Genomic DNA, 26,058 nt, shown 5'->3' on the forward strand with positions numbered 1-26,058 from the left:
AAAACAAAACAAAAACAAACAAACAAACAAAAAACCAACCAACCAAACAAAAAAACCCAAAAAAAAAAGTCTGAACTTCCCTGTGTGTTTGGGTTTATTAGTTTTGAGGGTCAAGGTCAGGTCAGTGTGAGGAGAATGATGATGTTTCAGGTACCCCCTGCTTTGGACAGAGCTGTATTTGCCAGTGTATTCAGTTACAAGCTTTGTATTTAGCACCTGGAAACATTTCAGTCCCTTGCATATGCAGTGCTATTGCAGCTTTTGATGTTGATTGTATGCAGAGTATAGAGGCCCCATTTTGTAGCCTGTTTTCATTTAAAGATCTGTTGTTCTCCAAGGCTAGTACAGCATAATGTGCCATACTATTAGTGTGTGAGGCTGGATTTGCTATTTCCTTTTTTTTGGTGAAGCTGCAGTGTTCCAGGTGGTAAGATTATAGATAGCCTTGTAACTTAAGCAATTAAAAATATTTTTTAAATTAAGTAAAGTGTTGTGCCTTCTTGTTGTGTGTGCTAATGAGCCATTGATCAGCCATGGAAAATCTTGCATGGTATATCACAGGCTGCTATTCCCAGCACTAAATAGCCCATATGTTTACATGAAAAGGTGAAAGAATTTTCCACTACATTTACACAGTGTTGTGTTGTTTTATTTAAATCATTTAAGGGCTATTTGAAAATATGCATTGTTGATACTGAGTTTTATCATATAGGTATATTGATACATTTATTTTCTATTGTGTGTTTCAGTAATAATGTGAATTACTTTTCTGATATACCCTGTTCTTCTTGTGTTTTGTTTAAAGCCTTTGCTGAAGTCAGGAGCAAGCCAGAGCTGCTTCTTAGGAGTAACTGCTCTTTTACATAGATTTTGTTCAGCTTACAAATCCTGTGATGGTGTACCTGCTGTACAGAGTGTCATGAAGACTCTTGGGAAATTTTTGGGAGGAAACTGTGCTGTGCAAGATTCAGAAGGACTCAGCCAGGTATTGATAATGTAGAAGCACATGATATAATTCTTTACTTTTCTCTTCTCTTTATGATCTAAAACTTGTTTGATGAAAATGGCATTCAATGGATTTCCAGAAAGCTTTGTAAATTAACATTCTTTGGTAAGATGGACAGATTTGTATATCCAACCAGTGTAACCTATCAGCATGGTGATTTAAATCATTAAAAGTCCTGGATCTTTTGATGAAGCAAAGCTCATAACTTGAGTTATAAAACAACATCCATCGCTCCCCTGTGAAATGGCGCATTGGTGAAAGTTTCCTATTCCTCTTGTGACTCAAATTCACATACAGTTAGTGTTAGCTGTGTTATTGATGGCTAATAAGTTCTGAGTCAGTGTTAGCAGGTGTGCTCAACAGTCACCGAGGGGAAATCATGCTTAACCAATCTGCTAGCATTGTAAGATGGTGTGCATGACTAACTAGGTAGGTGAGGGTAGAGCTGTGGAGGTTGTCTACCTTGACTTTAGCAAGGCTTTTGATTCTGTCTCCCATAACATCCTCATAAGTAAGGTAAGGAAATGTGGGTTAGATAAGTGGATAGTGTGGTGGACTGAGAACTGACTGAAAAGCAGAGCTCAGAGGGTTATGGTCAGAGGCACAGAGTTTATTTAGAGGCCTGTAGCTAGCAGTGTATAGTGATAACTACACATGTCCATTTGCTGGCAGTTGACCAAATAAAGCTAAAGTCTGTTCAGTTTATATTGCAGTCTTTCTCTGTGGGGAAGGGGTTTCATTTCTTGGCTCTGCTGTGGTGGGTTAAACACCACATGACCACACCACAGCCCTTACAGTGGTATGAGGTAGAGAATCAGGGGGACAAGACTGAGAAAACTAATTGGTCCAGATGAGCCTATTTAGTAGCTGAAAGAAAAAAAAAACCAAACACAAACCCAGCATCACTCAAAGGTGATGCAAAAGCCTTGATGCCCAGGCAGTTCTTGAGCAATGGATATCTTGGGACCACCCCTCTCTCTCTCCATACACACGGTTTTATTGCTCAAAATTATGTTTGGCAAATTAAGGTCAGCAGTTCTGGCTGTGTCCCCTCTTACCCACACCCAGCCTACTTGCTGAGCAGGTGGAGTAAGAAACAGAAAGCCTTGAGGCTGTGCAAGCTGTGCAAGCACTGCTCAGCAATTGCTAAACTTTGATGTGTGTCACAGACCCCACAGCACTATACAGGCATCTGTGAAGAAAATTAAAAAAATCAGTACAAAAAATCAGTTGCCTATTGTCATGAAAATTATGGGGGTTTTCATCCTTTTTGTCTTTCAAAAAATATGGTTGAAGTTGTTTAAGATATTAGTAAAGAGAATAGCTGGTGCAAGAATGTATCACATTATAGCTGGTACAATAGGGGCTGCAGTAAAGCCCCCAAGTTATCAGTAGTTTAAACAGAATTTTGCACAGAAAATATTAATTCAGTAAACTTTTATGTACAGGTGACAACATGTGCAGAACATTTTCATCTACCTTCCTTTGTATTTACAGATGCAACTGGTATTAAAAGCCATTGGAAATGCTGGACTGGCAGGAGCTTCACTTGCTCCTGTTTTGGGTTTGTGTGCTTCCCTGAAAAGCAATCCAGTTGAGGTTCGTCTCGCTGCTGTCCAGGCCTTCAGGCGCATTCCCTGTTCTGTCAGGGTGAGTGATTTATTGCCACCAGGTGACTGATGGCTTCCTGGCACTGTCCCAGAGGTTTGGCTTTCTGGACTTTTTGACTTGCAAGCAATGAAGTGACAAGTGTAAACCTGTCTTCCAGCAGAGCTTCTCTGCTGTGGGAGAGGTTGGTAGGACCATGCTGCTGCTGAATCCTGTAATATGCTTTACTATGGTTGAGGTAACACATCCAGTGACTGCTGTAATGTGACTTCTTAAAAATTTACTTCTGTTGGGTGGCTTATGTCTGTGCTGGCTATGGCTGAAAACCCACATTATTTAATTTTTTCTATAGTCTGTTCCACTGTATCATGCTCTGAAGTGCTAAGTGTTAATGTGAGAAGCTTATTCTAATTGACAAAACACTCATAGAACATTTTGTTGATGATTTAATAGAAGAAAACACAAAACTTGTTTATCTTGCATAACTTGATGTTAAAAAGAATGGCAAAGCCTGGGCAAAGCTGGCAGTCCTGCTCCAGGGGAATGGAACATTCCATGTGGGCTTGCTCTTGGAGAAATATTTTCCATAGCTTTTTAAAAATTAATAGCAGCATGGATTGGCATAATCTGCTTGTTCCACAGTTACAAAGCTCAGTGCTGCTGGTGTTGAAAGTATGAGGTCTGTATTCTGTCATGCCCATCACTGTCTAGCAAATGAATTGCTCAACTGATACCCTGTGGGTGGACTGGGGGTATTAAATACTAGTAATGTTACTAGTATCAGTGACCAATGTCTTAATTCCTGGCAGTTCACCAAACAACTCATATTTGTCAGTACTTGGGGAAGTAATGGACAGGAAAAATTTATTACAGTCCTTCCTTTTAATTGGGACCAGAAATAATGATCTTAATAGCCTTTTGACAAAAACTGTGTATTAGCTGCAACACTTGTGAAATACAATAGAACAGTAGTGCTAGTAAGTGAGGCTCTGTGTTACAGACAGTCCTGTATAAATTAGTATATGATTCAGGTCATAATGACAGTTGGTTCTGGAAATTTGAGTATTTGGTAGTATAGAGAATTTGTATATACATTTGTATACATGTAGCATTAAGTGTCTTTTTCAGGTTTAAAGCAAGGGCTATGTCTCTCAAAGGAAAAACCTACCTGTACCTAAAAGTGCATACATGAGGTGTTTATGGGTGTAAATACTGTAGCTGTCTTCCTTTTTTTGGTTTTCTTTTGCTTATCTTTTTCTCTTAGAATACTATATTAATTCAGCTGTATCAAGCAACCAGTGAAGATGTGGAAATCAGGATTGCTGCTTATTATACAGCAATGAAATGTCCTCATGAAGCGTTATTTAAAAAAGTGCAAAAGACTTTGCTGAAAGAAACATCCAGTCAAGGTCAGCCAAGCAACTACAGAAGTCTTACACAATTCTTCAGTATAACATTTAATGTACAGTTGTAATGGTATCAACCTATTTTAGTTTTGACTCAGTCTTAATATTCTGTATGTTGCTATTAAAAGACTGCTTGTGTAATGCCCAGATTTTGTACTGGCATTGTGATACTGTTATTTTTGTAATAGTCAGGAGTGACCCTTCATAGAATTGGCTCCCTCTATGGACAGCATGTCATTAGCTTAATGCTCTTGAAAGAGAGCTGCATGGAACATCTTTGATGCTCAGTGATTTTTAATGAGAAATACAAATGGATAACTGCAGATTACGTTTTGTAAAGCTGAGAAAGAGGAAAGTGGCAAAAAATTATTGCATTCTGCAGATATAAAGTAAACTTTTTGTTATGTTTTTCATGCACCTAAATTCCACATTTACAATTTCTTTACTTATTTTTAGTATAAGGACTTGCTACTATGGTCTTTCTTTGGTATTTTGCTCTTTTGCAGTTCTTTTACATCAGTTTTGATCTGGTTTTAATATTGATTGCACTATTTTACAGATATCATTAGGCAGAAATAAAAGTAGATCTGAAGACTGTAAAGAAAGTTCTGTTGGTTTTCATTTAGATGATTTAAGATGCCTGGGAACTTCAGGGCTTCCTACAGATAGCATCAAGGCTTAGTGAGAGGTGCCTCATCACTGTGCCAGATGTAATGCTTCAGGTCAACTGATTAAATCCACTAAGGATCTCAGTATTAGAACTGTGGAAATATTATGTGTATTATATATAGGAATGTTATGGAAAGGATTTTGAAAGGGCTGTTTATCATATTTCCAATGTATATTGGCTGGCCAACAGTGTAACAGTTATTTTGGGGAAAGGCCAGCATAATATTTTAATTATTAATATTTGCTGCTTCCTGTTTCTGTGATCAATTGATCAATTATTGTCTGATCTGAGGCAGATTACTGGCATGAAAGCCTTAATTGAGAATTGATGAAAGGAGAAGATCAGCTGTACTATATTTAAAAATAGTGATTTTATGTAAGCATTTTATCTGAAGGAGAAGCTGTTTGGGCTAGTATGAAATGAAACTGTGGGTTCTATAGAAGTACAGAATCATATCAGTTTTTTATTACCAAGGATCACAGATGTTTAAGCTGATCCCATAATTTGTGTGGAAAACAGATTTTTTTTTTTCTAAATGTTTCTACCACATTCAACAAGGAATTCCTCTAGACTAATCCTTTGTTTTTAAGTCTGTCAAGAAGGGGAAAATCTGAAAGAGATATCTATTAAGGTTGTTTGCAGGCAGATGAAAGCAGGCTCTGTCTGTATTCTGATGTATCTGGATCATGGCCAGCTCTGAACTTGAAGCTGTGTAACCATTTTATCAGGATGTTATGTCCAGACCAGTATATCCTGCAGTGATTGAGTTCAGGCTCAGCATTGTGTTCATCTGATGCTGTGGCTTCTGGTTTGGAGGGGGATTGTTCTGAGAAATGACATCACCTGGCAAAATACTGTCAAGGTGTAGTGTCAGTGACTTTCCACCCTGTGGCTCCCTGTGTAAAAAATAAATTGTTTGATTTATGAAGGAGCTCTACAGGTTCCTCCAAAATGTTGTGTCTTTTAGTCAACGCTGCACTCATGAATTCTGTTAATTTCCTTCTTTGTATTTGGATGATGTAACAATTAAGTAATTCATATAATAGACTTTTGAGTAACAAGTGCTTTTAGAGGTATAGGGCAGATACTAGGTTGTTTTTTTTTTCCCCAGCATTCATTTGAATTTCGTGTCAATCTTTGTAAACAGTAAATATGTAGGTTCACCTTAAACTCTTGTTTTCCTGGCTTTGCTGAGAGGCATAAGTGAAACTAGGAAGTGAATAGCCCCTCACAAGCCTTGTGAAAGGATATCCTTGGGAAAGGATAAGACTGTATTTAAATAAGTTAATCTTGATAAATATAGCTGTATCAGACTGATTCAAATTACAGGGGAAATGGTTTAGGATTATTTCTGGTATAAACAAATAAAAAAGTTCCCTACATCCGTTTCTAAAACTGTTTTTAATTATTCTCTAATTTTCTAACTCTTTCCTTTTTTTAAGTGGGATCATTTGTTTGGAGTCATCTCTCTCAGCTCCTAGAGACAGATGATCCATTGAAGGAGCACCTTCGAGATTCTATTCCAGATGAAATCCTTAGCAAAGATTTTGACAGAGAGATGTGGAAATACTCCTCATATTCTGATGCCACATTCCACTCAAGTATGTTGAGTTTTAGAAATTCATGCTTTGCAGCATATGGATTATTAAAATTTCACATGGCTTCTCTAATCCCATGGGATCAGGATGTATTTTTTTCTTCTGGTTCACGTTCTTTCCTTTTCGTAATTTTCTGCCCATCTCTTCCAGTGCAATTGTTTACAATATATATTTTAAATGCTTTTTTATTGTTAGTCAGTTAATAGGCTTTCATTAATGTCCATTGAAGTCTGCTATGCTAAAAAGGTAAATAGTTTCACCTATTGATTTAATGTTTTATTCTCCATCTTTTGATTAAGCAGAGTTTCAGTTTCAAAAAGAATGATGAGAGCTGCAAAGTAAATGAGAACACCTGATGTCCAAATGACAAATGCCTTGTATTTGCTATTGCAGCTACTGCAGGTGCAAATATGGAAGCATCAGTGGTCTTTACTCCTGCATCTTTTCTACCACGATCAGTTATGACAAACTTGACCATTCATCTCATGGGGCATGCTATAAATATACTGGAGGCAAGTTTAGTTTATGGATTTATTTCTTTTATCTCCTTACTCAAGGGATACTTGGTGTATTGAAGTAAAAGGACATATTTCTATTTTCCAGTTCTTTTGGCAGGGTATGCTTTTCACTGTTAGAGCAAAGTTTCCTCAGGCTGATGACTCCTTTCTGTAACGGACTTAGTCACAATAAAAGCACTTTCACTCTGATCGTACCATGCACTAGCCAAGTGAGTTAAATTCAGCTCTTGTTGACTCAAATGAAAGAGAAAAGTCAGTGCTTTCTGAGATTGGTCTAACTCTGTTTAGGATAGTGTAGGACAGAAAGATTCTTTTGGTTGACTTACAATGGAAAATGGATTGGATTGGGTACACCATTCTGTTAATATGAGAGAGAGAGAGAGAGTTGTATGTATGTAACTGAGGTTGTTGATTTAGTCCCACTGAGCATTCAGTGGTTTGGATATTTAAATAGCCTGCCTGCAACCTCATTGTCTTTACCTGTGCCTCTACTGTGCTTCCAAAAGAAAGAAATATTTGGCCTATGGATTCTTTATTGCAGGTTAAAATGTGTACGTGAAAGAAATTAATGTGGCTTAGAGATCTCAAGTTTAAGCTTGCAAAGGAGCAAAATCTTTTTTTCACTGTCATATCCCTGGGTTTGTATGTGTTACTAATACTACTGTAGTCAAGCTTGCAAACTTCCTCTTATTTCAGGAGTTCTAAAAGGATGCATTATTATTTTCCAACCAAAATACTGTCTGTAACATGCTAAAATGGCTCAAACTGTCCCATCATAGTGTAAGCAAACCAATACCTGAATAAAAAAGTGGTTTTATTTTGTACTGAGCTTCATGTAATCAACAAATTAAAGAGTTTTTACTGGAAATATTTAATAATAAAATATCCAGCATCGGATGCTGCATGAGGTAGGATACTAAAGTTGGTAGACCACCATGAGCTTGTATGGCAAATCTTTCTTTGTACAAGACCCTAGGGGTTGCATTGAAATATATTTTTTTTTTTAATTTCTGCCTATAAAATCGGACATGGCTTTTGCATCTTGTTGCCAGGTTTTTCAATGCCATATGTTTTTCCCTAGGTTGGTATACGATTAGAAAATGGCGAAGCTCTCATGAAGAAGATTTTTGGACAGAAATCTGCTGCTTTCAGTGACCATTTTTTTGCAAGCACTAATGAAAGAAACCACAAGTCAGAAAACCCAGTGAAAACAACAGGAAAAGGCAAGCAGAGGAAGCTGACTTCGAAGCGATACAGCCCTGCTGATCATCTTGTGACCAAGTCTGGCAAGCCAAAGTTGAGAAAAGCTAACCAGAGTTGTCCTGGTAGGAAGTACAGTAAGATGAGTGAGTTAGTAAAAAAGGTAAATGACTTTGTAGATCATGGAAAAATGAATAACATTCCCCAGTTAAACTTAGGGCCTGATCTTGCATTGGACAACTGCTCTGTATTACTGTGACTCCCTTGCATAAAGCATATATTACTTGTTCCACTCACTTGTAAAGGGCTGCATAAAATACAAAGCAACTAAGAGCCAGATTTTTAGTTTTTCATATTATTTTATTGTCTCAAAACAATGACTCTCAGCCAGAGGAGTATGTTGCCTGTTGCTTAGGGCTTCCTCTCATTATTTTGAGCTCTTATCCTCTTTATAGTCTTGTCTATTGACTTCTGTGACACTGTAAATAGCTGCTGGATGTAAAGTCCCTGAGTCATGCTGTTTGCAATCAGACTTCCCAGTTTGGTGTCAGATGTTGTGGTAACCCTTTTGGAATTTACTCATGTTTGGAGAGAGCTATATTCTATTGATGTAAGAGCAAAGCTTTGGGAATTGAATTCGGTTGTTGATATGTTATCTGGAAAATTTGGAGGCTTTTATTTATGTAGTGTGTCTTAGACCATCTCTCCTCTTGGGACTTATCTTAGAGTCTCTTCTTACCATGTAAGCTCATGTTCATGTTATAGTCTTGTTGTATTGATTCCTAAGGAGGGAAAATGTAAAATATTTACATTTTAGTAGTTTATTTAGCAGTCATGGCAGCCATTATGTTAATTGAGGTTATACTTTTCAAAACTTCATCTATTGTGGGTATATATTGCAGAACATCTTTTTCCCAGTCATTTTAGGATTAGACATTACCTGTGTTCATAGTCAGCTCAGCTTGAGGTGTGGAGGTGACCTTTAGCTGGGAAGAGCAGTCACTGATCTGGTATTGTAGTAGTCTGATGTCTGTTTCCTGCTAACATAGGTCTGCACTGAGGAACTGTTTTTGTGAGTTTGAAAGAAAATGAATATAAACATAATTTCTGATTAATTTCTTAACTTGTGTCAGTTCACTGAGAAAAAAGTGAGAAAGGAGGTGCTGAAATGTGAGCTAAGCATGAAAATCTTTGGAAATGAACTTAGCTTCTTGGATTGTGAAGATTTAAGAAAACAAATGAAACGTTATTCTTTAAATATGGCTGAGTTGGCTGTCAAACTTCTGAAGGTAAAAGGAACATTTTTTTCTATTTGAAATTAAATACCTTGAGAAACTACTTTGACAGATATATAAAGGATACAAAATATTGCTGTTCAAACTAGTCAACTCTAAAAGATACCAGTATGTATTTGGTTTAAACAGCATTCAGTACAGTAGGCAAGGACTTGATCTGTTGTCTATTGGTTCTTATTTCTTGCTTTTCTCATTTAAATGCACCCATGCTTAAATGTAAAGTAATTCTGTCTTTAACTGTAGTAGGATTAATGTCTTACTCCAGTCTAGCCTATGTCTAACTTGGTCAGATAAATGCTTTGGGCTGCTTTCTACCTTATTTCCCAAATCAGCTCAGTTAAAAGCACTTTCACAGCAGATAAATGCAAAAGATATTTCTATCTGGAAAAAAATTTAAGTGCTTATTTGATTATGCAAAATGAAATTTTCTCTTTTGTTTGCTTGTGTTTTTCCACCACAGGGACAAGAAGTACAGCTTAATAAAAGGCTGAGTTTGGCCACTGAAGAATTGCAGTTTCCAGCAATTTCAGGCTTTCCTCTTCAACTGGCAGTCAATGCTTCAGCAGCAATCAACATAAAAATCAAGGGGAATGCAGATTTCAAACAACAGTCAAATTTCTTTCTAAATGGATATATCAAGCCAAGGTAGTAACTGCTGCAAATATGTCATTTTCATGTCAAATAGCAATTCTTCATATGAAAGTTTGTGTGATACTTCCTAGTATTTCATGCTGAAGTCTGGGTTCAAATCCCTTAAGAGATATAGTAAACCTATTCTTTAATGTGTTTTAGAAAGTGTATATCTGTTTACATATAACTTATTTCAGTTATTTCCTGAAACAAAATTTTCATAATGATTTTAATGTTAGAATATACTGTATAAGCATCAAACACTATGTATTTATTGAAAAGTATGAGCAGCCAATAGTTTAAATTAAGTGCTTTAAGAAGCAAGTGCTTTTTAAAGAAGAATATATATGTGAATCTTTCAACAGTGCCTTTGTCCAGCTTTCTGCCCAAATGGGAACTGTGGGGACTCCAGGACAAGCTGGCATAAGCTGGTTAGCAGGAGTGAGGACATCTACTAGTCTGGATGGAGGAATCCATGTAAAAAAAGGGCAAGAGGTCAAAGTTTTCTTGAACACTCCAGAAGAATCTATGGAGATAATTAATTTCAGGTAAGGCTGAGCAAGGACATATTCCTAAATAGTAATTGATGATTTTCTTAATTCAGAACTCAACTGGCAGGCTCATTAATAGAGCAGAAGTATCTTTTATCAGAAGACAAACTGTTTCTGTCTGACTCAGTCCAAATCTGCCATTCCTAAGAAAAGGAAGGGGAAATTATTGTTTGTGTTTTACATTGTTTAGCCATAAAAACATACATCCTTCCTCTGAAGTGAAATGCTCAAATCAAAGCTTTGTGATAAAAAAATGTAAGTTTTTTTTTTCTTCCTACTGAATGTCAGTGATGTTTCTGGAACTTTAGTGTCTAAAGGATCTAGTTCAGGGTATTATGGTGGTGGAGGAAACGCTTAGCATTAACTCTACAGATGGTATTTAACAATCCAGGAACAGAATGGCATTTAACAAACACGGGGGTAATTTGGAATCTAGTGTGCTCCTACCCTTTTGGTGAGTTTTTACTTAGGTTCTTTATGGTTAAGTGACAGGTTAAACATGGAAACTCTGAATAAAAATCAGTGCTATTTAGTAGAAATGTAGGCTGACCTTAACAGAACTTAATCTTTCTTGGTTTTCCCACCTGGAAGAAGATGGCATATAACAGTGAATTTTCTTTAATTTCTGTAACTTTAGAATAATTGGTTGTAAGTGACTGAAATTATTGGTTGTAGCTCAAAACTCTACTTCACTGTGGTGGATGAGACAGAAGATATAGATGTTTTCCAAGGCCACACAGAAGCCAGATCTTGCACTAGGAAAGATGGTGAGTCTAGCTGTCATGTTTGTCTTGGAAAGCTTGATATCCTGAAATATCCAGTGAAAAATTCATTTGCATGTTTTCTTTCCTTGTTTTTCTAACTGAATGTTCAACTGTTGTCTTCCACCAGTGTCTGAGATTATTGGCTGGCAGCTGTGTTCTGAAATGTCATATCCTGACCCAGACAGTGGTTTGGTTTTCCCACTTAGTGGACCTCTGAGAGTGGCTGTCACGTTAACTAAGCAAGACAGGGGGCTGCAGCAGTACATTGTGGAAGCTGCATATAACTATATTGCTCAGGTACCATTATGACATGCTTTACTTTGGCTTCAGTTTATTATACTGGTGAACGAATGGTCTACCTCAGTACTGTATATTTGACTTAATTGTCAGTCAAGATCTACATTATTATTATTTTCATTCCCACTGTAGTTGGGAAATAGGTTGAAAACAAATTATTGATGCCCATTAGCAGGTACATATTATTTTAATATATGAAACGGCACACAGAAATATTAAGTCATTTGCCTAGGCAAGTCTGATAGAGCTGGAAGTAGAGACCAGGATTTTTTACCTGGTGCCCAGTACTAAACAACATAGCCTTACTTCAGTGACTTGCTTATCTTTGTGACAAAACCTCCTTAAAACACAAATTGTTAATTTACATTAAATACTTTATTTAAAACCAGAAATTAGTCTGCAGTGAATACACTTCTGCCTGCATTCAGACCCTGCTCAGTGTCTGTAAGACAGTCAGGTAAGAACAGTAAGCAGAGTAACTTTCCATTCATGGTTTTATTTTTGTGACTTTCTCCAGTAAAAACAGAAGGAATGCATTTTCCTCTGCCAGAGAATCTGACATCTGTAGGCAGGAAAAGCCACAATACTCAAGTAAGGCACACACTGCAGGGTGGCACTTTGTGCCATATCCCACTTCTGACACCAGAGTGTAACAGCTTAAGGCAGCCCTGCCAAATTGTGATCACTTAGGCCTGACTTATAGAGCTGAAATTTATAACTAGAAATATAATCTACTTTTCCATAAATTTTAGCAAGTTTCAGTATAATTTCAAGAGGTCAGTCTGCTGTGAAGTTCAGGGTGTTCAGACAGTATTTCCTAAAAGAAGCACTGGACAGGAAAATACAGCCTGAGAAAAATAGAAGTTTCATACTGAAAATCTTCTAAAGCAGATAGATGAAAAGTTATTCTAGCAGTGAAGATTCCTGTGGTCATGTGATGTAACTGAGCATGAGAGATGGTTTTGTAATTCCTGTGCCAATTGCAAATGTGGTTATCCTTTCTTTCAGGAGAATTCATGGATCCCAAATGAAGCTGTCCTTCGTTTCTTCATTGGGACTCCAAAGTCAGACTTTAAAAGGGATGTTGGTGTTGACTTAAATTTTAGTGTCCAACAGAAGAAATTCAGAATCCAATTTATACAGCCTAAGAAAAAAATTGAGATTCATGGTAGGTTTTTCAACTAAGAACCAGGTCATCAATTAATCTCATTCAGGAGAATCTCATTATCAACAGATAAATATATATATATTTCAGTCATTAATGGTAAACACAAGTTATTGTGTAATAGCCATTCAGTTTACCATTTAAGGTAATGTCCATTCCCAGTAATTTTTGTCTCTGTTAAGACTGTTTTGCACAGTCAGGGGTTCAGTACCTGGTTCACAAACTCACTTTAAAGGAATGAGCTGTTACCAGTGTGTATGAAGTTAGGGCTGAGGAAAACAGTGAACTTCTATAGTCTTTTATATATGCTGAATTGGATGGAATTCTGCAACTTACAGGATGAAATTACTTCCTGTCAATTCAGTTAAGTACTAACTATAATATTGCTGTCCATTACAATAAAAAAGTAACAGTGTACAATAGAAAACAAAATTGAGGAACATATTGATGAAATATAAACTAATAATAATACAGTAATAATATAGACATCATATTTCAACTCTTTTGACATGCTGGTTAAGTAATCTTTTGGTTTGCATTGATTTATTTTACTGTATCACATAGTTAGAATTTTTTTCTCCAAATTTATTTGTTTATATAATCCTGATTATTACTAAGTGGATTGCATGGAAGATTTACCTATGCTGTGTGAAGCTTTGGGTGCACTGTGTTCTGAGCTAGTGAAAGGTCTCCACAACACAGCTTATAAGTGTTAGCACAGGCCTAAAGGAAGGTGTGTAAGTTACTTCCAGAACTAAGCTAGTTTTCTGGGGACAGTTTCATTGTCTCCTCTCAATCAGTATTCTCAGAATGTCCTTCCAAAATGAGGTGTGTATTCTGAGGCTGCTTCAGAGCTTTTGCAAACTCTCATATTCCTCTAGTATTCATTATGTGTCTACTTTGTAAATACATGGTTCACAACAATGGAAACTCATTTTGGTGAAGTTTTATGAAGTATTGTTGAACAGTGTTTGTCCAGAAAATGTAAACAGTCTTTTTTTTTTCCAAGGGAGAATTGAGTTTTCTAAAAATTCAAGAATTGGACACCTGGAGGTGATAGTAGATGACCAAGATGTATATTTCATTAAGGTATGTTTGCAGTTCATGAGCTTTCATACTAGGATGAATACTTGAAGAAAAGGACAGAAATGAAAGCCAATGAAAACCACACACATGGAAAAATAGTCTTGTGAGCAATCCATCAGATTCATCAATCCATCCACCAATTGTCTTTATTACATATTTTTTGAGATAGACTCAGTGCTAAATTACTGTAGTTAAAGAGCCTTTTTATCATGGGTTCTGCAAGTAATCTAAGGCAATTTTTTCATAGTCAGATGTACTCAGAACATTTGGGTTGCTTCCAGTGTTAAGTCAGTGGAGGTCACATTGACTCCTGTGGGTTTTGGCTCCTTCTGTGTATATGTAGTACCAGTTTTTCAGACTGTGTTCTGGCCACGTGTAAAGATTCTGAATAAGCCCAGGCTGATTTCTTCACTTCTGTGGACTCTGCAGATTCAAGACTCTCTAAGATTCTGTTCTTTATATCACAAAATTTTCTTTTTTAGTGCACTGGGGAGTAAACAAGACAATGCCAATGTTTGATATCTGAAATGAAAAAGCAAACAAAAATGCAGGTGGGAGTTTATGATTGAAACTCTACTGACATTTTTGTTTATATTCCCAGGCTTGAACAATTTTTTCATTATGCATTATGCCCATAGCAAGATGCCATGTTTTACGTGGTTCTCCAATGCCAGTTGGTTCCAAATGCTCCACATTTTCCTACAGTGAGCACGTTATTTAACAGATTTTTTTTTTTTCTTAGGGTAATATTTCAGCAAAGGCTTTTTGGGTGTTTCGATAACTCAAACAATAATTAGCATTGCATGTTCTGGTATTTGCATGTAGTTCAACTTAAATCTAGTTACCTACTGTGAGTTTGTTGTCGTTTTCAGTAGCACCATATAATTTTTTGGCTCACTGTTGTTACATGCTGAGAGATTTTGGTCACTAGTGAAGCCAGCAGGGGGTGAACAAAATAGCATCTTGCACCACTGTGTTTTTTGTGTAAAAAAAAAAAAAAAAAAAAAAAAAGTCCATCCTCTCCATTATTTAGTAATAGCAAGTATTAGGGTTTGGGAAAGTATAAAGGGGGGTTGCTGGGGTATAGAAAGAAATTTCTTCCTTCTCTCACATAGTTTCTTAAATGTCCAAGTATTATACTATTGCTTTCTCAAAACTTAATTGATGTGTACTGTTGAGTGGATTGGATTTTGGGTTTGGTTTTTATTTGTTTGGTTTTTCTAGGGAATGACAGATTTGCAGATGCTGAGTGGAGAGCAGAGATACTTGACACACCTGGAGGTAAAGCTGATAAAAGAAAGCAGTCCTGTCATTCTGTCAGGAAACATGACCAAACACCTTGGCAAGAAGATAGCTTTTTCAGTATCCCTGAATAATTTATTGAAGGATGCTGCATTTATTTCAGGTTAGAGAACAGTAACTATTTGCCATATAAATGTAAGCTGTAGAGTCCTTACATATCAAGGTTTACTAGTTTTGGACATGTATTTCCAAAACTCCTTTCAAATCAGTAAAGATGCTTTTTAACATTATTAACCTTGATAAATTGGTACTAATGTGTTTCAGAATAATAGGGATTATAAAATAAATTGTTTTAAAGTCTGTTTTTACTTACTGTTGAAGAGGGGAGAGGAAATAAGATACAGGAAAGACTTTAAAAATTACAAAATAAGAGCTCAGAAGATTTTCTGGGTTTTGCTTTTGTTAGTACAAAACAGTGTGGGGACACAGACATGTAGCTATGTGTCACAAGATTATAAAAATCTTGAAATAATTTTTTTCCCCTCACAAATACAGAAGAGATGAGACTGAAAGTATTTTTGTTTTGCCCACTGTAGTATTCTTTTCACTAGCTAAAATAACTTCATATTCTACCACTGCTTAATCTCTCTTACTCTTTTTGTAGCATTTCTGGAGAAGAAGGTTGATGATAAGATGAGACAATACTCATTGGAAGGGGAGGCTTACCTTCCAGGTGTTCTTGGAGTACACATCATCAGTCTTCTCCAGCAACATGAAGGCATATGGTCTCATGGTTTGAGGCTAAAATATGGACTCCTAGGTACAGCAAAAAAGGGAGAAATTAGAAGTATTCTCTTTGTCTTGTTTTTCTGCTAGTTACTTGTCTGTATGATTAGGACACTCTTTTAGAAAGGTATCAGCTGATTTTTAAAGTGTGATGTGAGATTTAGGACATGTTTTGCTTTACACTATGATAAACTTTACTCTTTGAATCTGAATATTTAAAAGAACACAAGCTCAATTTTAACAAGCATGTCCAACATTTTATTAAAATTTTTCAATGGAAATTGTTCCTGATTAATTTGTGTTCCTCAGGTGTTTAGACAAAATGAACAGTTGCATATGTGCTCAAAAACTATGAGGAACTGTTTCTAGGAAACACTTGGTAGTGTTCTCCAGTTGCAGTGTATGAACTGTGTGTTGTTATTATTAATAGGATAAATCTACAAGTATATATCTGTAAAAAAAAAGCAAATCTCACTTCAGTATTTTTGAAAAATAGAAAACTTGATGCCAACACTAGATTTACACTATTAACATTTTGAAAGTTTACTTCTGATTTATTTGAATAGGTAACTTTGTGATTTATCTTGAACAGGAGAAGCAAAAAATCTTCATCATGAATGCAGTACACAGCAAAAGATTAAAGTGGAGAGAAGTGCACATGGCATGTACAAACTTGATATTGGGCATGAATTTCACTGTATGCAGACTCCAACCTATAATCACAAGGTAGAGATATTGATCAAATCTCCTGTGTACTTGTGTGCTGAGTACCCTTGTGCCAGGGTACTGGAACAGGCTTCCCAGGGAGTTTGTGGAGTCTCCTTCTCTGGAGACGTTCAAAGCCTACCTGGATGTGTTCCTGTGTGACCTGCTATAGGTGACCCCTTCCAACCCCTAACTTTCATGATTTCTATGAGTTTTCATTGGAATATTTACAACCCTTTCTGCTTTAGTCTTGTTTGCTACTTGGGAATATTCCTACTGGCAGTTAATGGTAGCAAATAAAAGAGAAGGCTAAAAGGTGGTTTTCTCTTCTGTAGGTTCACCTGACACATGAAGCAAGTGCATCTTGGATTTCTTCCCAGATCGAACTGAATTATGGAAAACACTGGGATGAAATAAACAGCAAGAAGAAGCTGTTTCTCAGCCAAGTATTTAAGAACAGCTCCAGTTCATCTCTAGTCAGTTATTTCATGGAGGTAATCATGGTTGTTGAAGAGTATGACCTTAGCTTCAAATATTTAACAGACAAACTAAGACACAAATTGGGATTAATTTGTTCATTAAGACTTTTTTTCTAATTGTTTTATGCAATAATGAGTCAGATATCCTGACCTAATAAGTTTGAGTTATATAAGGTCTTATTCCAGGCACATAGATATCACTGACATTTAAAATGAAGAAGAGAAAGTCAATAGATGGATTTTTCAAATACTAAAAAATTGTGGGTGCAATGTGGTCCGAGTTTTTTTGCAGCATTTGCATATATAGAAATATCAAAGATTTATGAAGGTTGCTTTGCTCACACAATCTGGATGGAGTGGGCAAGTCATATGAACTTAATGTTACAGCATGTAGGTGGAAGATTATATGGAATTGCAGTAGCTGAACTAACATCAAACCTGTTGTGGGTTTTTTTTTTTGTTGTTTGTTTGTTTTACTTTGTTTTGGGTTTTTGTAAGAAATTCTTTTCTACCCTGGATCAGTAAAAAGTTTTCCAATATAGTAAAGTATAATTAAAAGCCTTGGAGTGGGTTTATACTTTGATTTGAAGCACATTCTTTGAGCTACAAAAAGAAAGAAAATAATTATTTATATTGGCATACCTTGTTATCTTTTATTTTATTTGCAGAAAGTTCTTACAGAAGCTGCAGAAATTATTACTGTACATTTTTGTGTTACTTAGAAGTTGAAGGTCTCTGTTACTGTCTTAGAGAATAGGTGGTAGTTTTCTGAGTTGTCATTATTCTGTTTCTATAGGGAGTAACTCTAAGTATAGAATTTGTGTGTGACCCTGGCATAGAGTGACTTAGAATTACTGTCTTTTTTTTAAAAACCCAACAAATTAAATGGTCTAAAAGTAGTAAAAAATTTCCTTTTTTAATCACCAGTAGTTGTAACAAGTGCATATTAAAGAAATCAATCTGTAATTTGTCAGCATGCATTAAAGCAGTGAAGTGTATAAGCAGTTGTGCAGACAGAAGCATTAGCTGTGACCTTCTGTTGGGTGTGTGTGTGTGAGCTTAGCCAGCCCTGAAGATAATATCCTGTTCCTATTTAAATTTGCTTAATTTATTTTCCAGTTTACCATGCAAGCCCTGGAAAAGCAGATGAATTACAGAACCCAGCTGCAGCACTCGCACAGCTCCCAGGTTTCTTCGCAGAGCAGCACCAACTTTAAGGTGCAGTATAATGATCATGTGCCATTTGCAGCTGGGCTGCAGTGGAAAGATGCATCCAGAAATGGCCTGAAGAAGTGGGAAGGTGAAGTATCATGAACCACTTCCAGTCTGTGATTAGGAAAGCATGCACTGAAAGTTGCTGCTGGGATTTTGTGAGATAGTTTTGCATGAACCATAGAAATACTGAAGAGACAGACCTTGGAGTTATCTAGACCAGCCTCCTGAGGAGATCAGGACTCTTCCTAGCAGTTGATCACATCCGATGTGGCTTTGTTTTGCTGTTTTTAAATCTCCAGCTTTTCACAGCCTAGCTGGCCTCTTCCAGCAATTCCTTAGTCTCTCAAAGTGCAATTTGTGGCCATTCTCCCTTGTACTGTCTGCCTCTTTTGAAGAACTTGTGTTCCTCATCTTTGCCACTTACTTTGAAGTTAGCTGTAGGCAGCTGTTCGATTGTTCCTCTGCCAGACTAAGAAAGCCCATCTCCCTCTCTTCTTGTCACAGGTCTGCTGCCTAGGCTCTTTATTGACATAGCAGCCCTCTACTGTAGCCTTTCTGCTTTCTCACCATCCACCCTGAAATGGATGTTCCAAGGCCAGAAACAGTATTACAAATATAATCTCTCCTGTGCTGTGCAGACAGGCGTAACTTTGTCTGATGTCTGGGCTCCTATTGCAGACCAGTAATGTCCTTAGCTTTCAACTAAGATAGCTGACTAAGAAGTGAACTGTTTTTTAAAAATTTGTTTATTCTAGAAAGTGATCAAGTTTAAAAACATTAGAAAATGGGTGTACTTAAGCTGTAATGGTGTATTTAAGCTATAAAGTAAATATCTTTGTTGTATATGTATGCTGGTTTTTTTTAAAATCAAATTTATCTTAAACTTTTTGTTTCATAAAGTACAGCAAGGAATGCACAGTTATAGTAATAAGGTGTATTTTACATTTTTTGAGTTCCTTCTGAAATAGAGGTAAAGTTACCAGCGGTGTGCAAAAAATTGGTTTTCTGACATTTAGTGCTTAAGGTGGATTTAATGCCACTACTGTTTATGTCACATTTTGTTCCAGATCATGCAATAGGAACTTTTCATGGTGCCATCTAGGTATTGGACTTCAGAAATTTCTGTCTATTAGCAAACCTATGTATTACACTATGCAGTATGTTGTGCCTGTGAAGGACATTCATTTCATTATATGGCACCCAGATATTTTGGCAACTGAAAGAACCAGTTGAGAGTAGCATTTTAGCCTCATTCTAACCCCCCAGCATCTTAAAAGCTTTGTTGCAGAGCTAGAATCTCAGTAGTTTTAAATCTCACTTTTCTGCCAGCTTTAATGTATGTTCTTTTCAGGTGGATTAAATATAGACACCCCATGGCTTTATCTGTATGCAGCTCACAAACTACATAATTCTCAGCATTCTGCTTATTTATGGACTATGGAGCTGACAGCTGGAAAAGCTCTCTCCATTAAGAATCTTGTAATGGAACTATTCTATAAAGATCAAGGCAATGAAAAGGAAGGAAAAGTTCACATTTTCACACCAACTACCACATACTTGCAGGTTAGTGACATGGGTTCTCCTTTAGTATATGGCTTTGATGACAGAGCTTTGTGATAAATACCAAACAACTTCCACACAGAAGTAGCACTTGCTCAGCATGCTATGTGAAGCAGTTTGTTTGAGAAACTAATACACTGTGTGCCAGGCTATAAGAGGATCTTGAAATGCCTGTGTTCACCTGTTCTCTGTGCTTGAATGATGAGCTATTTCTTCCTCTGGGACAGCTGAATCAGCACAGTCAAGGTTTCTTTATTAGCTTTGAAAAAGTCTTAGGGTCCCCTCCTTGGAACAGGAATCCATCACTCCCTGCACAAAGCCCAAATGCATGATGGCAGAGTTCTGCCTAGGGGTGTACTAATAAAGACTATTTTGAACTTTTCTCTCAACACCAACAGTGCCCTCCCTCCCTTGTCATGAGCTAACAGTTTCAGGAATTAGGAAAATCAGTTCATCATCTAAGAAATGTTTAGACTTTGTTCCTCAGTGATATAAAACAGCTTGGAGTCTTTCATTTAAAAATTAGGAACAACAGAAACCAAACTTCTAAATTAAGAGTCCAGCATTTACAATGCTCACCTAAATGTGAAGCATTAGATTTAAAGACATCCTTTGTCTGAGAAGAATTGTAAACCACCTCTTCCTGGAGAGTATCCTCCTCAGTAAAGGTGTCATGTGTTTAATGGCACTTGCTGCCTTTTTGAATTCTGATCTTGCAGAACACTGTTACCACAGAGATGTTTTTCTTGCTACTGTTTTTCCCACTGAATTTCTACAAAATTAGGAAGCAAACCTCTGCACTATGTAAAATGTAAACTTGTCTTAGAGAAGCTTAGCTTCTAACCTGCTTCTGTATAAATGAGATGAGAGCATGGTATTTCTGACTTTCTTTTACAATCTGCTGTACTTTTGTAAATCTGTAAGTTTATTTTTAAGGTGTTCCTTTATCCTGAACTGCAGCTTTCCTTTGTTAGATCACAGCTCATTCAGACACAGTGTGAAGGATTATGAGAAATGTTCTTGAATGAGAAAAAAACATTAATTGACTATTTTCTTTTCAATTATTTAGCTTTTTCTTTCTCCCTTGCTTAAAGGGGATAAAACAAGCTTTGATATCTTTGTGGGAATTCAGAATATTTTTATAATAGAAAAACTGGCATACTTTTTCTAACAGTTCTTCTAATTATCATCTAAAAAAAAAAAAGCATTCTTTTCATTTCCATATTTGCTGCTGGCACAATAGGATTCTGTCTCCTAGCTCAGCTAGACTAATGTATTTGTTTTTCAGGCATCCACATTTAATCATTTTGGGAGGAATGTTCTGCATAGCTATAGTGAAATGATCTCTCTGTGGAATCGGCTTGTGAAGAATGAAATTCACTTGGAGAATAATGAGCAAGACAAATTTCTCTGCATTAAGATAAAGAGTAAAAAACAGGAACTGAACTTCACAGCCAGCTATCACAGTCTGCAAGTGGTAAGAAAGAAATACAATTTCTTTGACTCAGCATTGTGTAACTGAGAGATGTCATTGCTAGTGTTGAAGGCCATTCAGCAGTTTGTCCTCCACAGAGATAGTTTGAACTAAAACTGTGGTCAGTTCCTTGCAGGAGGTCTCTAAAATAAATCTTCTTTAGTCACAATATCCCATGCTTTGAAAAATCTAATCAGTTGTTGTGTGCAAATTCACTGGTACCAGAGCTAAACATTGCTCTTATTGCAAACAGATTAAACTCAATTTTATTATCTTGTTATAGGCTGTTTGTCTTCTGTTGTAGTCAGTTTAATTCTATGTAAATGGAGACAAGGTTTTAAACTGAAGCATAAAGAGGCTGACGTGTGAAATGACAGCCTTGCTGCAGCATTTGAACACTGGTTTCTATACTGCTGCTCGTGAATGTGAATGCAGTGAATCTGATACTCTTGTCCTTTCCTCTTCTGGTCTCATGATCTGAGTGTAGCCTAAGAAGACAAACTTTTCTGTGAAGATTGTATGGAAAGATTATAAAAGTCTGCCTGCGGTGCTGCAGTTTGAAGGTCAGATAGAAGAGCTGAAGAAGGAGAAGATGCTTTATCAAAAGCGTGGAACTCTCCATTTCAGGTTCAGTAGTCTTATTATTTCTGTCTCTGAAGAATGTTTTTGCTTATATTGAATGTGCATCTTCATGCTCTTGCAGAGCATTCTGGGCATTACAATGTTGAAGTGCCACATCTACAAGGCATTTGCTTCCTCCCATCTAGATCTCTGAACTCAAGCATACTGACTTCTTGGGCTGGTCATTTGCATCCATTTAGTGTTTGCCCTCTATATTGAAATGATGGTGACCAAAGCTGTCAAAGGCAGCAGGCTACATGTGCTGTGGCAACATGTTTGTTGGCAACTCTATTGGGCCTATAGCCTTCTTTCATGAAAACAGCAGGCTTTTTGTGTATGTCCAGACTTTGCAGTGGTGAGTGGTTCCAAAATCCAGATCTGATCCTCTGAATCTGCACCATCCAGATGCATTTTTATTGTCCTAGTCCTTAGGAATTAAACAGCCATTCTATAGCCAGAAGTCCCACTCTTAAAACGCATAACAAACGGTCTTGTTAAGATTTTGGGACATTTCCATTTCCTGCTGAGAATGAGTGCACTGCTTCTAGATACTGACTGTCTGCCTGATGTCTCTTTCTTACCTATTATCAAAAACACAGCTTGAAGGCCTAGGTAAAAATATATACTTAGAGTTGAGACATCGAGATCATCTCTGGGTACATCTCAGCTTTCCTAAGGCATAGTAGGCTCCACAGGAGTGCATGATACATCTTGGAGATACCTAAAATTTGTGAGATGCCTTTTCAGTAGTGGAAAAAATATGTAAATGAAGAAAAAAGAGATGTACCAGATATCCTAACATGTATAAAGGCAGTCCATTGTCTGCTTATAAAAGTTAATGCTTTTTTCCAAGACATCAAACTAACTAAATGTGCAGAAATATTTAATGACATCTCTAAAGCATTACACTGAAGTGGTGAACTACTCTGAGAAATGTCTAGTGGCCCAGTGTCTGTTGGATAGGGTTGTTGGCATGCAGGTGTGTTTGTACAGAGAGCATAAAGTGTGGCTGATAAGTGAGATTTTCAAAGCTGCAAAAAGCTTTTGGAAACAGTCCCTGTTTGAAATGAGGTCTTGGCCATGCAAAGTATATAAAACTGTCTCGTGTTAGTGTAGTGGTATCTTGGAGCTGGGGAGCTTCCAGCAGCTTCTCACAGGAGAGCCCCCCCCGTTGCCCCCCTGTTTCCAAACCATTGCACTAACTGTACTGGTTGTGCATATCAGAATTTTAGAACACCACCCTCTCCCGTGCTGTTCCAAGCCTTCCTGAATCCAGGATGGAAAGTCTTTATCAGAAATTTATGTAAATGTGTACCACCTTTCGATGAAGGTTGGAATTATTCTCTAGTAATTTCTTAGAGGTCCTGGTCCTATGTGTTTTGCTTCTGTACCTGACACCCTGATGGCATCTATAACTGACAGTTTTGGAGTTCAGGTTGAACTCTACATTATTTCTTTTTTTAATTGTCTATTAAGATCTTTTACACTTCGTTTATTACTTGTTTTGTTCCAGGCATCCTTTTAGATTGCCCACTCTGCAGAGTTTCTTTCTGCAGGAGATGTTTACTGTTGACAAGAATCAACAACACTATTTCTTTGAAACAAAAGTTCTGATAAATGGAGTGGAGGAAACAGTTCAAACTTTCACTCTTGGTTACCAACCTGAGAACCCCTATGTGAGTTATACAAGAATTTCCTTTAATCTGGCATACTGAAACAGCCAGCAAACGAGTGATTCACTGTAAATATCTTATGTTCCTTGCATTTCCTCTCAAACATTTTTTAGGTTTGTGCTGGCTTAACGCATCCTTATAACTACAGATTGCTCCCCAAGGATGTTGAAATATGCATTTTAGCTAAAAGTCATGAAAATGTGAGTAAATTTTGCAATAAATTCATTTAGAAGGAGAGATTAATTACCTGTTCATTTAGTTTATTGCCTTTATATACCTAACTTGCTTTAGTCTTTAGTTCATCAACATGTAAATGCTGGAACCAAAAAGTTCTGAGGGCAGTAATGTGGTTAGTGCCTCTCTAATACACTATTTTGTATCATATGTTGTGTATTAATATAGTAATACATAATATCATATTTTAAAATATTATTATGCAGGAGTCTAAATCCTAATAACAAATACTGAGAAGGAATGGATTCAGAGTTCTCATCCTTGTCTGTATGGATCTGTTCATCTTTCTTGTCAAATGCACTTACTTTTTTCCTGCTTTGCTTGTTTCATTCTGAGCCACAGTGTAGTAGCTCACAGCTCTTTCATATTTCATAATATGTAGCAATGACTTCTCTCATCTTTCATATCATATACAGGGTTAATTCCTGATGCAATTCCCTTTTCATATTCTTAACACACAGGTGAAGCATGAGCTTGAGACTGTCTTGAAGGTCAATAAGGAAGATGTTCTCAGCTTTCTAGGGAGATATCGGAACAAATCCAGTGAGGCAGATTTTAGACATCTTTTACACATGGATTTGACACATTCATTGCGGGTAATGGTGGTTTTCATTTAGGGTGTTTTATTTCTTTATGTCTTGGTGGCTGTGTTACTACATTGTCTTTAGAATTTCTATTGTTTATGCTTGTAAAATTCCTAATTCAAGAAAGTCCTTACCCTTAAAAAAGAACCTTAGTATCACAGCAGATCAAATCAGAAACTGTATCAATAATATCTTGTAAGAAACACAGTGAGCTTTTGTTTTCATACTTTTTTTACAGTGTTTCATTTATTTTTCAGTGTCTTTAAGCAAGATTGGTAGAATTTTATACACACATTTTCTTATATGCACCCTTCACTTCATGCTAAAAATTCAGACATTAAATCACGAGGCAATTGATGAGAATTAAGTGTTTATATTTACATTTCATTTTGTCGAATAGCTTCAGATTCCACAGGCAATGGGCCTAAGAGGGGAGCTTTTTTCCTGGCAAACTAAACTGGAACACTTTGACTATGGTGTGAGTGTAAAAGCAATTATCAACAAGAACATGTCTTCACAGGTCAGTTCCCTGCTTATTACAGTCTTGCAGTTTGCACTAGTGGCTTTTGTATTCTATAGACTCAGACCTGTGTTCAGCCCCTTGCTTGCTGCATGCATTAGGGGAATACATGTTGACCTGAGAACTGTTGAACTTGTGCTATGAATTGCTTTGCAGCTACTTGCAAGCAGAGGAACACAAATGTATGTGCATACTGCAGAGATGATCAGTTAATACAGAATTCAGTGAGTGTAGTGGAGATGTGTAAATTGTTAGGGAAACAATGAACTTATATTGGTTAGAATTTGTTCTGGCTAGGTGGCTCCATGCAGTTTTAATATGCAATTTCTGATTTGGCCAATATTTGAAAAACTCTGAAAGTCAAGTTAAATCATGCTTAGATCCAATGTAGCTCATTATTTTTTCTTGAAAGCTCTAGCACATTGAGAGGCTTATATGCAAAATCAGATATCATCTGTAGATGCCCAGCTTGTTATCTGCAGTCTTATTTTTCAAACTGAATTATCAGTATTCTGTATTATGATCTGAGATCTTTAATGTTTTGTTCTACTTTTTCCCTACATCTAGGCCCAAGCAGCCCTAAAGAGTTATGGTGAGAACAATTTCAATGGCTCTCTTCACCTTCATTCCAATGGAAGGGACGTGCTGTTGCTAGAAGTTGATAAGAGCAATGAAAAAAGGAAGAATGGCAGATTTGTGGAACTGAGGACTTTCCTTCATCAGACAATCCTAACAAACCCACAATCAGTACAGTTCCAGCTCATGGGAAAAATATTTCCATCAAGGTAGAGAAATCAAAATCTTGGTTAAAAGAGCATTGAAGAATGTTCTGTGACACGTATTTAGAAGTAGCAATTTTTATATAGCTGCATCAGAAGCCACTGAGCAAATACCACTTCATGCATTATGCTGTTATTGAAATACTTTTCACCTTTGTTTCATAAGTTGGCACACTAAATTACATCAGTGTGTTGGAGTTGCTTTCCTGGGACGTTGTATAGACATAAATTGAATTAATGAACTGCTATATTGGGTTTAGAACAGCATTTATTTCCCCTTGGCCCCATTGCTTATAATCTCAGAAGGAGCTCATATTTATAAGCTATGCCAGTGAGAGAGTACATCCCAATGTTTATAAATTTTATTAAGTATTGTGGAAAGCTCTGAGGTG

At 36.7% G+C, this 26,058-nt stretch overlaps 1 protein-coding gene across 1 annotated transcript in view; it reads left to right on the top strand.

Annotated features, from left to right (window-relative positions):
• The window catches only part of LOC139804240 (uncharacterized), a 72,971-nt gene that overhangs the window by 12,400 nt on the left and 34,513 nt on the right, over positions 1 to 26,058 (top strand). The window contains exons 10-35 of the mRNA XM_071761251.1: positions 806 to 985; positions 2,504 to 2,656; positions 3,879 to 4,023; positions 6,133 to 6,291; positions 6,682 to 6,800; positions 7,888 to 8,169; positions 9,140 to 9,295; positions 9,762 to 9,946; positions 10,297 to 10,479; positions 11,158 to 11,249; positions 11,374 to 11,543; positions 12,552 to 12,711; positions 13,718 to 13,797; positions 15,019 to 15,199; positions 15,701 to 15,856; positions 16,415 to 16,548; positions 16,863 to 17,021; positions 18,126 to 18,306; positions 19,573 to 19,784; positions 21,070 to 21,258; positions 21,743 to 21,882; positions 23,390 to 23,552; positions 23,663 to 23,749; positions 24,245 to 24,379; positions 24,768 to 24,887; positions 25,455 to 25,672. Coding sequence (XP_071617352.1) covers positions 806 to 985; positions 2,504 to 2,656; positions 3,879 to 4,023; positions 6,133 to 6,291; positions 6,682 to 6,800; positions 7,888 to 8,169; positions 9,140 to 9,295; positions 9,762 to 9,946; positions 10,297 to 10,479; positions 11,158 to 11,249; positions 11,374 to 11,543; positions 12,552 to 12,711; positions 13,718 to 13,797; positions 15,019 to 15,199; positions 15,701 to 15,856; positions 16,415 to 16,548; positions 16,863 to 17,021; positions 18,126 to 18,306; positions 19,573 to 19,784; positions 21,070 to 21,258; positions 21,743 to 21,882; positions 23,390 to 23,552; positions 23,663 to 23,749; positions 24,245 to 24,379; positions 24,768 to 24,887; positions 25,455 to 25,672 — 4,139 coding nt within the window. The remainder of the gene's footprint in view (positions 1 to 805; positions 986 to 2,503; positions 2,657 to 3,878; positions 4,024 to 6,132; positions 6,292 to 6,681; positions 6,801 to 7,887; positions 8,170 to 9,139; positions 9,296 to 9,761; positions 9,947 to 10,296; positions 10,480 to 11,157; positions 11,250 to 11,373; positions 11,544 to 12,551; positions 12,712 to 13,717; positions 13,798 to 15,018; positions 15,200 to 15,700; positions 15,857 to 16,414; positions 16,549 to 16,862; positions 17,022 to 18,125; positions 18,307 to 19,572; positions 19,785 to 21,069; positions 21,259 to 21,742; positions 21,883 to 23,389; positions 23,553 to 23,662; positions 23,750 to 24,244; positions 24,380 to 24,767; positions 24,888 to 25,454; positions 25,673 to 26,058) is intronic.

This window comes from Heliangelus exortis, chromosome 17 (genome assembly GCF_036169615.1).
Source record: "Heliangelus exortis chromosome 17, bHelExo1.hap1, whole genome shotgun sequence".
Taxonomy (NCBI): Eukaryota; Metazoa; Chordata; class Aves; order Apodiformes; family Trochilidae; genus Heliangelus; species Heliangelus exortis.